The sequence below is a fragment of the Nyctibius grandis genome, chromosome 6 (assembly GCF_013368605.1).
Source record: "Nyctibius grandis isolate bNycGra1 chromosome 6, bNycGra1.pri, whole genome shotgun sequence".
In the NCBI taxonomy this organism is placed as follows: Eukaryota; Metazoa; Chordata; class Aves; order Nyctibiiformes; family Nyctibiidae; genus Nyctibius; species Nyctibius grandis.
The window spans coordinates 71744565-71760354 of NC_090663.1; the positions used below are offsets into that span (position 1 = coordinate 71744565).

The 15790-nt window shown below is 43.6% G+C and overlaps 1 protein-coding gene across 3 annotated transcripts in view; it reads left to right on the forward strand.

The window, feature by feature from the left end:
- Positions 1 to 4559, forward strand: part of SLC10A7 (solute carrier family 10 member 7) — a 150315-nt gene extending 145756 nt beyond the window's left edge. For all 3 annotated transcript variants that reach the window (XM_068402887.1, XM_068402889.1, XM_068402888.1), the window contains one exon: positions 1856 to 4559. In XM_068402887.1, coding sequence (XP_068258988.1) covers positions 1856 to 1900 — 45 coding nt within the window. In that variant the 3' untranslated portion in view covers positions 1901 to 4559. The remainder of the gene's footprint in view (positions 1 to 1855) is intronic.
- The last annotated feature ends 11231 nt before the right edge of the window (positions 4560 to 15790 follow it).

Here is a 15790-nt window from a genome sequence, read left to right on the forward strand (position 1 = left end):
TAAGCATCAAATAAACCTCCTGTGCTAAACAGACTGTAATGCTACCGTAGAACCACTTTGGGGGATTGTTGTTGTGTTGCAGCAGTTTCTTCGGTTGGTCTTCTGTATTATTCACAAATGTTATTTTAATTACTCTTTGAAAAAAATCAATGAGGTTGGGTCTGGTACAGTTGCAATAAGTATAATAGAAGTGAATGTTGTGACTGGATAATGGTCTCCTGCTTTGAAAATAAACATGTCATCATCACCCTTGATGTTTATTTTCTATAAACACCTTGGCTTCATTTTGGCATCTCTCTTGCAGGGGGAGACAGTTATCCAGTCACAGTACTCAGCTGCAGTGACATTCTTACTTAATTATGATAGTACATGTGATCTGGTTGTATGAAATTGAATTTAAATATTTAGAGGTTCATCTACACTAAGGTATTTCTAGTTTGTAAATATGGCAGTGGAATCTGCCAAACTACAAAGTTAAAAAATTGTTTCCCCAGACAAAACGTGGAATGATGTCTCTCTCCAAAGTCTCTTGCTGAATAATATCCAAAAGACTAATCTCAAACGGCTTGATTTAACAATAGTTAAATGCTGGTGTTTCTGAAAGCTGGTGCTTCCGAGGGGAATATAGCCTATTTATTTTTAAAGGTTTGGATTTTTTTAAGGGTTTACATTTGTGCTAGAGCGTTTTTCAAGCAGTGCTTACAAGCTTTAAATGTACAATATTAAAGGTTAATATCTATAATAAAAAGACCCATCAGACATCTCAGAGTGAAAATTGCTTGTTTAGCCAATGCTCTGGAAATGATACGTCTGTCACTTGACAGGCAAATGCCAGTCTGTCGGGGCACTTCCCCTAAAAGGCTAAGGAAAACAGAGGTTCCAAATTTCAGGAATTTGCAAATTTCACGAATTTCCCTCTCACTCAGGCCAATTCGTCCTGCACAAGAAAGCACTGAGCTTTTTTGGTTGCAGAGCACACCAACAGCAGGCATCCTTTACAGTGACCCCATCGGTGTAGGACCACAGAAGCCGATGAAAACTTCACGCCTTTTAAGCCTGTCACATTTGCCTCCTAAGTTAGAGAGGCTGCTTCCTGCCAAGCTAGAAGCATGGTCACCTATCATTTGAGTTGAACTTCTGTCACCTTCTGTCACACACAGAATAAATAGTTCAGCTACCATAGTTGGCCAGCCCTAAAGGGAACACAGAGCTGAACCCTGCCATCAAATAAAAGCGTGTGGTTTCTCTCCTCCTCAGTAAGAGTAGACTAGAGCTACAAAGACGTCATGTGTCCCTTGGCATAAGGTCACCTCTGGCCTGATGGACTTTGGCTTATTCTTACCTTTTCTCAGAGAGGAAGGTATAAATATTGAAGGCATGTGACATCCACCACTGCGGCAGTGACTATACTCCGAGCAGGCATCGAGCTATGGCTCGATGGAAGGAGGCCAGGAAACACAAAGGTGTTGGCAGAAGTTTTCTTCACAGTCTTTCCCTAAGTACATCAGAAGTTCTTCTATCTGTGCCACAAGTGGTTTCTTGAGTGGGGTCCCAACAGTTGCTTTCTAAAAGACATCTGAGATCCACCTCTGCATCCTTCACTGGCACTGTAACCATATTCCTTGTGGTTTCTCTGTTAAGGCTATCTGTATGCGAGGAGTTGTGACGGGCTATCAGAGCTAAAAAGTTCATCATAAAACCCAGAGTGGCCTGTCAGCTGCATGCTGACACCTCACTCAGCCTCCCAGAAGTACACGCAGCATTTTGTTTCCCCTTATAAATAAAAATCTTATCTTGGGCTGGTGGTTGTCTTTTAAGAATATAAAAAAGTGACTGTTTTGTTTACTGCTTGCAGGCGCTGAAGTTAACCAGGCAGCCCAAAGCACCTGTGAAGGTATAATGATGGAGATGGCCTGTGTCACAGTGAATGTATATATGTACTATACTGTACACACGGACAATTGAGACAACTGGGTATTTGTGAATGTTGCTTCAGTGCATATTTTATTTTTATATATACATATCTCTATATATATTAAAAAGATACCTGTTAAGTGCCTTACAGATGCATTTTTGGTAAAAGCATTGTTTCCAGAAGCCACTTTGTTGGTTACTGCAAGAAGTTGTACAGTATTTTGGAGTCCTTTAGTTTTTATTTTTCTAACAGAGTGAATGGTCATGACTTAACAGCTGTTTCTTCCGTTGCCCCTGCTTTGAAGCCAGGGTGCAGCAGCTCTAAGTCTCTGTTTTAAACTAGCCAAAATGACCAGAAGCCTATCCCACTGCTGGCTTACCCTGGGGAAGAGCTTTCTGAAGGTTTTTTTTGAGATCGACTTGAATTTCTGTGTGACTCTGTTACACTCCCTAGTCATATGACTGTGACATGCCTTTTTCTTCTGAGTTTGTGTATGCTCAGCATGGGGCCATCCATTGGATAGAAGCTGAGAAGCATGAATTATTTGCATTTGTTGACACAGTTGTCTAGACATTCCTTCAAAGTTAATGGTTTCTCAAGAAAATTCTTTCAGTTCCATTGTATGATATTGTGCCATTGTATATCTTAAATGCCTCATAAGCTCCTTCAAAGAAATGGTCTGGTGCTTGGGTTATGAGTGAAGTATTTGTGTTTGCAGCTAGGAGATCTTTTATAATTTACCCCTGAAGAACACAAATTTTTGTTTTTCTTTTTTCTTTTCCTTTTACCAGTGCAATGCACAGAGATCTGCAGTGACAGAATTTAGGATGTTAATATTGAAACAGAGCCTTTATTGTAGTAAGCCAGGCTATGTTTTCTATATTGCTACATTGGTAATGAATAGCTTGTGAGGATGAGAAAGTTGACAATTATCTTTTTTTTGCCAATTAAAAGGATCCTCATAGTAACAGAAACGCTATCTTAGCTAACTTGACAATCAGTCACAACTTTATTAAAAAGAATAATGTTTTATTTTTTAAAAACTTATATAAAAAAATACAAAATACTATTTCTAAGAGGAGTGTTGAAGAGAAAGGAACACAGGCATATACTTAAACACATAGCCAGCACTGCAGCTTGTCTGGGAGATTAAGATTTCAGAAGCGCACTGTAGTCCCAACTCTGAGGTGTACCCATCTACAAAAACTGTGCTGGCAATTGTGCATTAAAATATTAACAGGAATGAAAGAAATAGGTCAAACTGGGATTGATATAAATGCAGAAGTTTCACATGTGTCATAGTTAACATTGCAGTTAATGGTGCAACTGAGTGCAAACACCTAGGAGCAGATCTTTATCAGATGTAAATTATCGTAGCTCTGATAAGGCTGTAGCCATTTACACAAGCTAAAGGTCTTTTGTCTGCCAACAGGCATGTGAAATTCCTATCCTTTTGCCTTAGTGAAAAAAATTGTGTTTGGTTTACCTAGTCTGTTATTCCTGTGAACGACAGGAAAGCAGTCTGGTACCAATCACTGGTGCTTTACCTGATGGTCAGTCAGTGCAAGACTGCTCTGTTGCCATCTGTATGACAAACTACTGGGAGCTGACAGCGTCACCTTGTTCAGAATTGTCATCACCAATAAAACGACCGTGTAACAAAGGTACGTGAGGTGGCAACATGCTGATGAATCCTTTCATTCCCTGGAGGGGGATCAAGCTCTGCACTCTGAGCAGGCAGGAGGGCTGAGGGACACTGTCCACTGCCCATGTTCCCCAGGGCTATGCTCTCATCTCACTAGTGATGCAAAGGGCAGCGGCAGTGATCTCACAGTTTTGATCAGCGCATCCCTAGATAGCATGGTCAGATCCACCAACCTGCGAGGTAATTGAAGAGAAGAGCATGTGTGTTCTTGGACCAAATTCAAGGTTCCCCTTCCTTAAGCATGCTGGTAACTGGCTCCACGTGGGAAAAAATTCCTTTGTCTGGATTTAAAAACCCTGCTTGCAGCAGAGAGTCCAGACTCAGGGCAGTTTCTTTTTGTTCTGTTTCCGTAAACCTGAACTTCCAGAGTACGTAAGGACTTAATCCCAATCCCACTGAAATCGATGACTTTTTCTGTTGGTTTTGAATGGCAAAGCAACAGGCCCAGAAAGAGTGCTAGCTTTTTTAAAATATATAGGAAAAGTTCAAGCACACAGTAACTTACTGTGGTTGTGTCAATGCGAAATAGTCAGAACACTGCAAGTACCCTTACGGAGCTACCTACCTCTACGTACTGAACCTCTGACTTCCAGTACATCCAACAACTCGCTTAGATTCCACTGAACACATCCTTTTTTCTTTGTTAAGTTTTGTCTTCATTTAAGAATATTTCAAACTGTTTTGAGACGGAGTTTTGTTAGAGCCTTTACAAAGTGCTTGTTGATTGCTTGAGGCAGCCTAAATATTGTGTACTAGTGTTGGAGGTGCTGGTCTAAAGGGAATACAAAGCAAAACTGAAATACGTATTTTAAGTCCGTACTCAATGAAACTTAATTTTGCATATCAATTCTGTTATGTTTAAAGACTGTTAAGATGTTTGTTTTATGACTTGTTATTATGCCTATGTGTCTTTAATAAACAGAATGGTTTTGAATTTAATTTTGTTATGAGGAAAACAAGATAAAATAACTTATCCTCTAGGTCAACTTTTTACCTCTGTTCCCTGTGCTTTGTTCTTTTGTGGGTAAGCTTTTAAACTGTTTGCTTGTTCTTTAAAAAAAAAAAAATCCATGAACTGTACAGAAATATTTTATGAACTAAAACTGGGGAAAGAAAGTCCTCAGAATACTGCAAATTATAATCAACTGAAAATTAATTCATTGAACTCCACCACTTTTTCAGTAGAGGGTTAGAACAGTTCAGAATCTTTTCAACTCCTTGGCTTTAAATTGAACTGTGAGAGATACCTGGTATTGAACACAATGAGGCAAAACTGATGGCAAACGAGAATGTTGCCCATGTTAAAACATAAGGATTTTCTTGATCATCAACACATCTTCTGCATATCTATAATCCCATCTAATGACAGCAGAGGAAAAAAAAATGCCCAAACGATAGAAGAGCACTTCAGAGGTCACAGGGAATCTTAGCACTTTATGTTGAGTTACTCAAACATTTTATTTCCCTTTTTGTGCGCTAAATTGAGAAGCTTTGATGACTCCAGTAACAGGTCCAAGATAAATAATTTTCTATGTGGTTAAAATTGTGGTTGTGCTTTTTCTTACAGATCCTTTAGTTAGTGCGAGCAGGTTATACGACAGAAAAGGCAATCTCAGCAGAAGCGTGGTTGTGCATGTTCACAGAGCAAAAGGAGAGTAATCCAGCAGCTTGGTTTTACAGAGGTAGTCTCCTATGTTATTCTGGCAGTCAGGGAAAGAGGAGCTGTTAGGGTTTTTTTGTGTACAGTGTTCTGTGGAAATATCTTGACAGCAGGAGGTTAGAAGGCAAGATGAAATATTGTCTGTCTGCAAGCACATTTATTTATGTGCAAGTGCATATGTGCATAAGAGATGAGCACTTATATATGTAGAAATCACTAGAAAGGACCAAGTCCCTCGTATACATTTTTTTTGCAAGACTGCATATGGAGAAAGAGCTACTTTTTGGATGTTATTCTGACATTAAAAATGAAATTTCAGACACTGAATTGTGTTTTGTATTGAATCATAATCTCATACGGAACCTTCACAGCAGACGATCGCAGCATTGTATTTGTAAACTGTAGACTATTTTGCACTTAAATAGATGTTGATGCATTTGGGAATTACAGCAGAGTAAAGGGCTAAATCATAGTTTCTCCATTTTGTTATAATCCAAATGCATTTATATTACTATTATTATAAAGTGCCAGAAACACATACAGTCCCTTGCAAACACATTAAATAGACAAGAGACTAAATTCTGCCCTTGGTTACACTTGCACATCTCCAGCGAGAGGGCTGTTAAGCTGCAGAGCAGTCTCCCTAGGGAAGCTGTTTGAAAAGCCCTGCCATTGTTCTAACAAAGCTCGGTGATAATGTAGCACATGATGAGAGTAAATGAAGAGTATTTTACTTTAGAGTTGATGGCCAGCCCTTTCCAGCATCTAACAAACCGAATCTCTTTTGTCCCTGTTTCCATGGGTAGCCCCAATTTCCCAGACCAAAACTACAGCATCATATCAGAACAACGGCAGAGGAGGGAGATTGTCTCCTCTTTGCTGTTTTCTTGCTTAAACCAATTTATCGCTTGTGATCGTTAGACTGTGAGTGCTTTGAGGAGGCATTTTGAATTAAATTCTTCGAAGTTTTATGTGTGCGGTTCCTGTAAAATTCTCATTCAACAGAGAACATGCTGCAGGATGGTAAGTAATCTTTTGGAGTAGTAGGGAGAAGGACTGTCCAGTGGCTTTAGATGTGCAGGACTAGAGAAAGCAATGCCAGGAAACGCAGGTGCAAGGCATTGCTACAGGCAGGTCTGCTCCATGCTGGCATCTAGAGCTGTAGCAGAGGTCACGAAAGCAGCCTCTGAATTGTTCTGTCGCCAGAAAGGTGGAGAGTGAGATCTACAGTGAGAAGTGAAATTAAATTTGTTAGTGATTAAAAGGACAAGAGAGATGTGTTGGAAGCAATTGGTGCCAATGAGGCCTCTCGGCTGCTCCCCTAAGCAAATTGCAGTCTCGGTGGAATATCAGCTTCTCAGTCCATCAAATTGCAGTAATCAAGTCTGGAGCCGATGGGAGCATGAGTCACCACTTAATTTTCTCATCAGTGGAGACCAAGTTTTCAAAATATTTTTAGATGCGTTTCCGCAGAGATTTCTGCCAGCCAGTGACCTATAGAGTGACAAGAAAATGAGCAATAGCTGCTGTTGAATCAGGCTCTGCTCCCTGCCACCCACCCTACTGGCTGCAGTTTGGGCAGGGAGGGCAGGTAGATCGAAGACCTTTGGCCCTGTTATGCAGAAAAGAGCCCCACTGAGTTGATCCCAACACCTGGATTTGTTAAGTAATAACCTTAATTCTTAGGCTATCTGGTAGGTTCAAATCAACTCTGTCTTGGTGTTGCTAGCCCAGACCAGAAGCAGGCATGAGATTAGAAATTGTCATCCCTGCTCAGAGAGACAGCCGATACCCAACAGCTGCAGCACAGAGAAGAGGCGGTGCATCTCCTAAGGATCCCATGCTGGTGCGTATTGTCCACTCTTTACCTGTGTTCAAAGTGGTACAACCATTTTTCACCCAGTTAAGAAGGAAAAAAAAAAGCCTTTTTGGATGGCATCCTCTGTGGGTGGGCTCCATCTAGTATAACTGTAACAAAATCAAAGGCTTACAGATGTTAGCGTGCTGATGTTAGTTCATCTCTGTAAGAGAAAACTTAGTGTTTATGGTCAGTTTGTTTATGAAACAGTTCCAAAGTGTAAGGGAAATCAGCTCTCTTAGAAGAGAAGAAAATGGGCTGCCTCGAAGGAAAGATGATTTCACTGATAGGATTAAAAAAATTACGGAGGTCATGGGAGAACTGGCCTTTTGCCAGAAGAATTGCCGGAAATAAAATTTAAGAGTCCCGTGACAATAATTGGGGATGAAATTCTATTGACAAAAGCTTTTGCAATTCTGTGCTCCCTCCATTTCTTAGCGTTGTGACTGCAGCCCTTCCCCATCAGTGTCCTTTGTCTGCTGCACAGCCCATACCCAAGACATTACAAAATTCTGATTCCCTAGTGCCTTCCCCGTGTAGTTTTGCCACTTCTTGTCAACAGTGTTTGATGAAACAAGTGATAAAATGTCTTTTTTTTCTATCTTCAACTTAAATTGCACTACCCCCCTTTTTTTTAACTTCTCCTAGTTGGCTGTCCCTAACTGAACCTGTTGGTGTCATCAGCAAGATGATGTTCTCATCTGCTTGGAGAGCATCTCTAAGAAGATCCTTTCTTCTTAGACCCCATCCCGTAGCAGCACGACAGGATAACCATGACCGAGAGACCAGGGCAGCTTTCCAAGATGCTGCTTGGGGAAGCAGAAGTCAGCTTTTTGTGCCAACACTGAAGAACTTCACCCGTGCGAATTATGGTTCTCATGTTCTTCATTAGGACTCGCAGATCCCCTGGATGGAAACAGCCGCATGCACGCGGGCCTGCAGCTTACCGCGGTATCTATTATAGTCACTATTGGTCCTTTGGGCAGTCCCATATTACTGCGTGATATGTTTTGTAAAGTTCTTCAGCAAAGTCTCGCTCATTCTGTTTCATAATGTTGCTTTAAATCACAGAAATTTCAGGAGAACCTCAATATTTTTCTTTATAAAAATGACAAAAAGTCTTTTTTTCAGTGAAATATTTTAGATCACTGTCTGAAAAATTAACTGTAATTTCCAAACAGTGACTCAGGACTAAAAAAGATGCATGTACAGTATTTGGCTCACGCATTCACTCTGCCCCTTCCCCAAAACATACACGCAGGCTTTCAGGTACCTCCCAGCGAGTTGCCTAAAGCCTCCTTTAGAAAACCACTGCAACATCTGTTTAGGTCCAATTCCCTGACAAATAAAATATATCCTAGAGGCTTAATAGTGTACTAAAAATAAGAGTATGAAACAATTTCAGCCAGCTAATATGATAACTCTATTTGATGCAGCTCACGGAGTGTTAACGTGGGAAGCCTGTATCTTTTCAGCTCGGCTGTCCGTGAGTGTCACGCATGGATCTCTCCCAGAGCCAGAGCCAAATCCCAGAGCCGCGTGAGCAGCAGCGTGGGAGCAGTATTTCTCCAAGACACTGGGGTTTTGGCCACCCCGTGCTCACAAACTCGCCTTCTTCTGGCCCCTCCAAGTATAAAAACATCGCTGAGTTGTGATACGTGAGGTTTGGTGCGAGTCAGGGGAACAGAATAGGAGCGCTGCAGTCTGACTTGTATCATGTTTCTGATCAGGTAACACGTAGCTGTGATGTGTAACACTAACGTGTAACCTCTCTGATTATAAAGGGCATAAAGAGCTATAGTATATGTATAGCTATACTATCACATATCAATGTTCCCAAATAACCTCATTTAAAGTATCTATCGGGACATTGTTTAAAACCAAGAAAACTCAAATCTTGCTGGTACCATTTTTTTGGAAGATTTTTATGTAGCTTTTTTTTTTAAAGTAAGGTGCATATTACATGTAGAAAAACTGCTCTCCATGTGCAACAGGATGTGTATTAAACCATTACCTTCTATGTTCTATAATTGAATATTTTACATATATTTAAGAATGTATTTTGCTTGTCTAGCTCTTTCAACAGCAAACTCTCGCTGCTAATTCATCCTGTTTGAATTTTCAGCTCCGCTATATACATAAATATGCTCCAGTGTATTGCAAGCAGTAGCTTTCTATGTTTAAAAAATAAATGTAGTGAGAAATTTCAATATTTTTCAATACTAGTGAAAATAAAATTTAGTTTGTTAAGAAGGCATCGTGGTACTCTCTGAATAGCTGCTGCTTGGAATGTGCTCGAAATTTGTTTCAGAAGCCCCAGTTTAGGAGTTTATTGTCTTAGCAACAAAATGTTTGCTCTGAACAATCCCAGAAGCACAATACATTAGCAGAAGGAAAAGAGTATTTATAGCCAATAATTCAGCTGATATAAATTGTGTCTGTAAAGAAAGAGAAAAGGGTTCCTTGTTAAAACTTGCTGCCAGATTCTGATTTCAGTGATGCTGAGTAAGGTAAGTAATGTTCTTTTGATTAACGGTCAGGCCTTGAGTGGTTTTCGTTTAAAAGAGACTTTATTAAGCTTTTTTTTCTCAAATTCATCTTTTTTTTGTTCTGTTTTGAATGGACTTCCATCTCAGGAAAACTCTCAACGACTTTTTAGCCTACATTAAATCCCCACTGACAAACACATGAGAGTTATTATTAATTTGCTCCAGAGAGAACTAATAGGCTTTGCGAAATAAATGATGCAGATCACCAAGTGTGCTGTTCATCTCTTCTGAATGTTATTGCTTAAAAATTGTGATAGTTGTCCTTTAAAGATCAAAAGTCAAATCAGTCCTTTGACTTGGAAGTGAAAAATTGGGACCGATGGTTGTCTTGGGCCTTATTTTTTTTGCTTGCAGTTCATAAAAGGATGGAGCGCTGGTGACCGTGGGTTTGTAGCTTCTGGGAATCTGTTCATTTGTTCCTTCAACACGTTTCGGTGTGTGTCCACATTCTTCGCTTTCGTGGGGATTTCACAACTCAGCCCACGCTGGGAGACTGGAGGTAACTGGGGTGTGTTAGTAAGGGGCTCGGCCATTTCCCTGCCCAAGGTGATGGGCTGCAGCGAGTCTTCTGAGAGGCCAGAAGCCGCCAGCAGAGTTGAGCTGCTGCACGTCGCCTCTGCCAGGGGCTGCGTGGGGTTGGGTCTGGGTGTCCCTGGGTGTCCCTGCCCCGCGGCCCTCGCCGCGCCGGAGCCGGGCCCCACCTGCCCTGCTCGGTCCCGGCCGCCTTCGTGCCCGCCGCTGCCTTCTCCCCTGAAAAGATGGCGGCGTCTGGGCGAACTGCCGCCCCCAGCACCCGCCGCGGGGACGGCCGGGTCTGAACCCCCTCAGCCGAGCGCTCGCTGCCCCGGCGCTGCCCGCCCCGGCCCGGCCCGGGGAGGGGGGACAGGGGCGGGCGGCGGGGCCGGGCGGGCCGCCATGGCCGGGGCAAGGCTGCCCCCTGGCGGCGGCGGGGGGAGGCGCTCGTTGTGGGTGGGTTTCACCTCCTCGTTCGAGTGACAGAGGAGACGGGTGCGGGGCGGCGGCCGCGGCGGGTGTCGGCCCGGGAAGGGGAGTGACGCGGGAGCCTCTGCCCGTCCCTCCCCGCACCGGCTGAGCGGGCAGAGTCTGCGCCTTCCCCACGGAGGGTGTCCCCGTTCGGGGCTGTGCCCGCAGCCCGGCCCCGCTCTGCCCGCACCCGCTGGCGCCGGAGGTGGCGGTGAACTCGCCTGACATGGAGCGTCATTAGGCCGCATTAGGCACCGGGAATTACTGGTGACACTTTACTTGACCGGGTTAACTATTTTTTTCTGCTTCGGGCCGTGTGTTTGCATAATAACGATCAACGAGTCACATCTTCTGCCTTTCCCCCTACACCGACAGCCTGAGGTCCTCGGTACCTGCCCGTCGCTGCCTAATGTACATCAACATACACTTATATACAGCGGGTCTGATCTCTGACTCGCCTTTGAAATAGCGACACATTTTTCTTGACAACAAATTATACTTTGACATTAGAAGGTGGCAATCTGTAACGGATATTGTAATCTGAAGATTCAGAGAGACTATCTGTGATCTTTGCCCTCAGCCGAGCGAGCTGGAGTCTCTCTTCCCTCCTACGCATTATTTGATTGTGGTGCCTAACCTCGGGATGTGCTAATAATCGTTAGTCAGAGCTGATATATCCTTTATGGGCCTGCCCGGCTGAGGAAGGGAGACATTCTCTAGAACAACAGTAAATCAGCAAAACATGCACTTAAATATACAGTAAAATGTGGTTTGAGACACGATCCTTTATACATCATATAACAAAATGCTTTATTGAGGGAGTCACATGTGCGCTGATGAGGAAGGAGGGCTGCTGGGATGAGACCTGCGAATGGGGAAACGATTCGGTGGTGGGAGGGAGCTGGGAGAGATCCCTGAGCAGCAGCTCGTGGTCCAAGGGCAGTTGTGACTCCTCAGGTCACAGAACCACAGAACAACTGATGTTGGAAGGGACCTCTGGAGATCATCTAGTCCGTCTCTGCCCTCTCGTAGGTGATGTGGTGCCTTGGAGGAGCTGGCAGGAGAGAGGGGAAGGGAAAGAAAGGAAGGGAGCCCTGCAGAGCTATCCAGACACGATGACTTTCAGACTGAGCCTTAAGACCATGGCAGGGGCAGTGGAGGGGGTCCGGCTTGCTAGGAGGAATGAGGGGGCTGGTCTGCTGTTCACCAGCTGGGCAGGTTGGGTCGCTGCTTTGTGGTTGGTTGGTGCTGGTAAGCAGCTTTCTTCTTGCAGCTGAACGTTGCAGGAATCGTTAGAGCATCTCCTCATCTTTTTACAGGCATTTCTCATTGTTATTTAAATCTATGTGAATAAATAACACATGCATCTGCAGCTCCACCAGGGAGCTGGCTGAAGCAGGGGCAAACCCTCAGGGGTGAGGGAGAGCACAAATCCTCACCTCTCAGCAAGGTATCATCTCCCTGTGCTCAGTTTGCTGGGGGATGTGCTGAATGTTTTGCTCTCTGGGTTCCTGGCCTTGCTGCTTTGCCTCCTTTGGTTTGTGTGGTCTGAAGTAGTTGCAGAAACTGTGCCAACAGGGCTGGCCAAGCCACCCAGCCAGAGCTCCGTAACACCTGGGGCCTCGTCCTGCGCTGCTCTGGGGAGAGCTCTGCCTCTGCTGAGAGCCGGATCTTGCACATCCCTGCTGACCATGATAGCTGGGCCCGCAGGGCCCTGTGGCTTCTCCTGGGAGTCTCATCACCCATTTTGGAGCTGACCACATCAGTGCATGTTTGGCTTTTTTGCTTATTAGCGACAATTGAACCAATGCAAGAGATGTCCATGATGAATTAACCGAGCTTTGGGCCAACTGCACTGCTGAATGCAACCTCTCCACATTACATTTAGTGCCACCAATGTATTAGAGGGCTGCCATCCTCTGCTGACTGCAGGTGGGGCGGGCATCTTTTTAATAGAGCAGATGCAGCATTGCATGAGACAACATCTTCTCTGCAACAGAGGGGGAACAAGATGTATGGAAGGGCTTGGTGATGGGTGAAGCCAAACTGATTTCAGATACCATGGAAAAGTCGTAAGTGGTCTATCAGTGTCAGCGATGGTGTTATATGCTCAACATGCAGGACTGATGGTTTCGGGGCAGTGGTTTATATTTTTGTGGAGCAGAGGGAAAGCAGGAATCACAGTGACCTGAGATGGGAAAATGAGTATGCAAGTAAGGAGTAAGGGTGCGATGAATGGGCATGTCTGTGTGCAAGTTAGTTATTTCTAAATATTTTTGGGGGTTTTTTTTGAGTTAGGATAGCTCATGCATCGTAATGGCATCAGAGGATTTAAGCCATAGGAATTTTTACTGACAAAACTGCGTTTGATGCCTGTTTGGCTGGTGGGGAGACAGACTCAGGATAGGTGTGCATTAGAGCTGCTTTCCACACCTTTGGTCAGTAATTCTAACACAAAGCCCTGACACTTTGCTGAGGGATGGCAGCCTAACATGGGCCACAGACACTGCAGACTGACCCGTGCTGGAGGAACAGATCCTCCAGTTCCAGCAGAACGTCTGTGACCAACACAGTCATGGTGGTGGAGTCACCATCCCTGGAGGTATTTAAAAGATGAGTAGATGTGGTGCTTAAGGACATGGTTTAGTGATGGACTTGGCAGTACTGGGTTAACAGTTGGACTTGATGGTCTTAAAGGTCCTTTTCAACCAAAACAAGTCTGTGATTCTATGATTCTATGCACTTAGAGAGGGAAACAAGCCAAGTCTTTCACTTGTCCCTCCAGTAAATATTAGAATGGTTCTATTCTGTTAGAACCATCAGAATGGTTCCTAATTCTGTCATTTTTTTTTCTCCTAAATTTGTTCCAAACGTGAGCACAGATGAATTTCCATACAAGGCAAGTCACTTAAGAATGGGAGGGCGGGGTGTTTGAATGGTTTGCCTTTTAATAAATTAATGAGCCTCATGTTTTTAACAGCCTTAAGAAGAGATAAAACCTCCATCCGTCTTGTCATGGCAACTACAATAAACGAAACATCATTCAGAAGTCAAGAAAAAAACCCACAAGCACTTTAGGTCTCAGCCAAGTCCGCAAAGTAGCAAAACTCATTACTAATTCAAAGGAGCTATGTCCCTCAGAGCTCACCATTACTGGTTTTACTACTAATAATACTGGAGCTGCATAAATTTAACAGAAGGCTGAGTTTGGCAGAAGGGAGAGTGGTGTTGAAGTGCTGCTGTCCTAATCAAACATCTCCATGAGACCTTCGCTTGCTCCGGTCAGCCTGGCAAGAAGTGATGCTGGGTCATGGGGAAGGTGCTGGGAAGAGGAAGGGCACGGTTTTAAGGCTATATCAGTCTGACAACATTAAACCTAGAGAGATAGTGGAAGGGGCCATAGGTATTTGTAATTTATTCATAAACAGCTATGCCATCATAAGAAACTGTTTAATATGTGATAGTTCTTTAAATATTTAAGAGTTTGTTGACCTATTTTCTCAGTTAATTAGGATTTTTTTTGGCTGCATTAACGACTTGAATGCAGTCTGCTTTAGTGGCTACATAGTTCAGCTACACTGGGTTACAGAAACATGATTTCTTTCTAAGGCACATGACACAGGACAGGAATGCCATTGGAAGTGTCTAGACTTGTAATTAAAAACCTGTAGACTTCCTAGTAGGTAGTGCTTAAGCTTGACTTATTGAACATAAAACAATTCAACTAGCATCCTTTTGAGTCCTAAAACAAATGTCTTTTCAATTACAGCACTACCCTTAGTTACTCTGCAGTGGAAGGGCCATGGTGCAGCCACCCTTCTCTTCAAAGTGCAATGGTTAGGACCATCAAGCTCATCTCTGCAAGCTGCATTTGTGAGTACACTTCTTTTCTTACTCATATGTTTTGCCCAAGGCTCACTAGGCCTAGAAGTTAACTCGATGATAGAATTTGGCCACGTGTGTAGCACAAAGCATCATGTCACTAATCACAGGACGATAGTACAGTCAGAAACCAGCTCTTTCTGAATGCTAATAGAAGGTGCTATGAGCAAAAGATGCACTGTGTTCATCACACTACAGGGATTTGTGCAAGAGAGCTCCTTTACGTCCCACCTGTCTCCTCTGAAGTCAAAGGCAAGGTAAGGGAGGACCTGAGAGCAGAGCTTTGACTGACTACCAAGCATGAAGATGGCCAGCTGCTTGGAGATGGTTACAGGGCCCTCCTGTGACAGAGGGGGAAGTTGTCACCAGGAAGGATTCTATGAGCCATCAGGGTCCTGTCAGTGTCTACTTAGCTCAGGGGGGATTGCTGCAGGCTGTGAAACGAGCTGCAGCACCAAAGTTTAAGTCTGTCCCCCATTACACAGCTTGGGGATCATCTGAGCCCCCCCACCCTAGAAAAGGACACCAGAAGGGGTGATTCCTGCTCTCTGAAAGGCTATAAAATGTATATTTCAAGAGGATCAATATCAGGGCTATTTCTGTCTCTTTCAAAGCTGCAGTAAAACAAACCTTTACCCCTGCTGTCATCACCTCTCCTTCTTAGAAGGTGTCAAGGACCTTCATGTTTTCCAAGGGCTGTTTTAGTGGCCTCCTGCAGAAAACCACACAGTCGGAGAGAAGTTTGCACGAACTCAGAGTAGAAGGATGCTGTTAACTTTCCACGCAGCCTTTGCTGGGGATCTCCAAAGTGACCTGGGAAGGGTACTTCTCTGCACGTTTCTGCACAGAGTGTTACTGAGCTGACTCGAAGTAAAAGACCAAGTAAACGCTGGCTGTCAGGCTTCAACAAGCTTCCTCATAAGGTGCAAATGGACAGGAAAGGTTTTCTTCCATTTGCACCTGATGAGGAGGCATGTTTCTCCCCCAAAAGCTGGTGTCCGTCACCCTGTGTTTCATTCCCGGAGATCAATTCAGCGTTCTTTGGATCAATGTTCTCCACTAATGAGTTATTGCTTTTTATTTTCAAATTGAAACTTAAAATCTACCAGCAAATATTTTGTCATCCGAGACATACCAAGGGCACAGAATCAAACCTCTAAGCTCCTGAATGAGAATGGTTGGGTTTATAGCAGGGGTTTCTAGTTCCTAGAAAGAAATACAACACTAGAAACTTTTT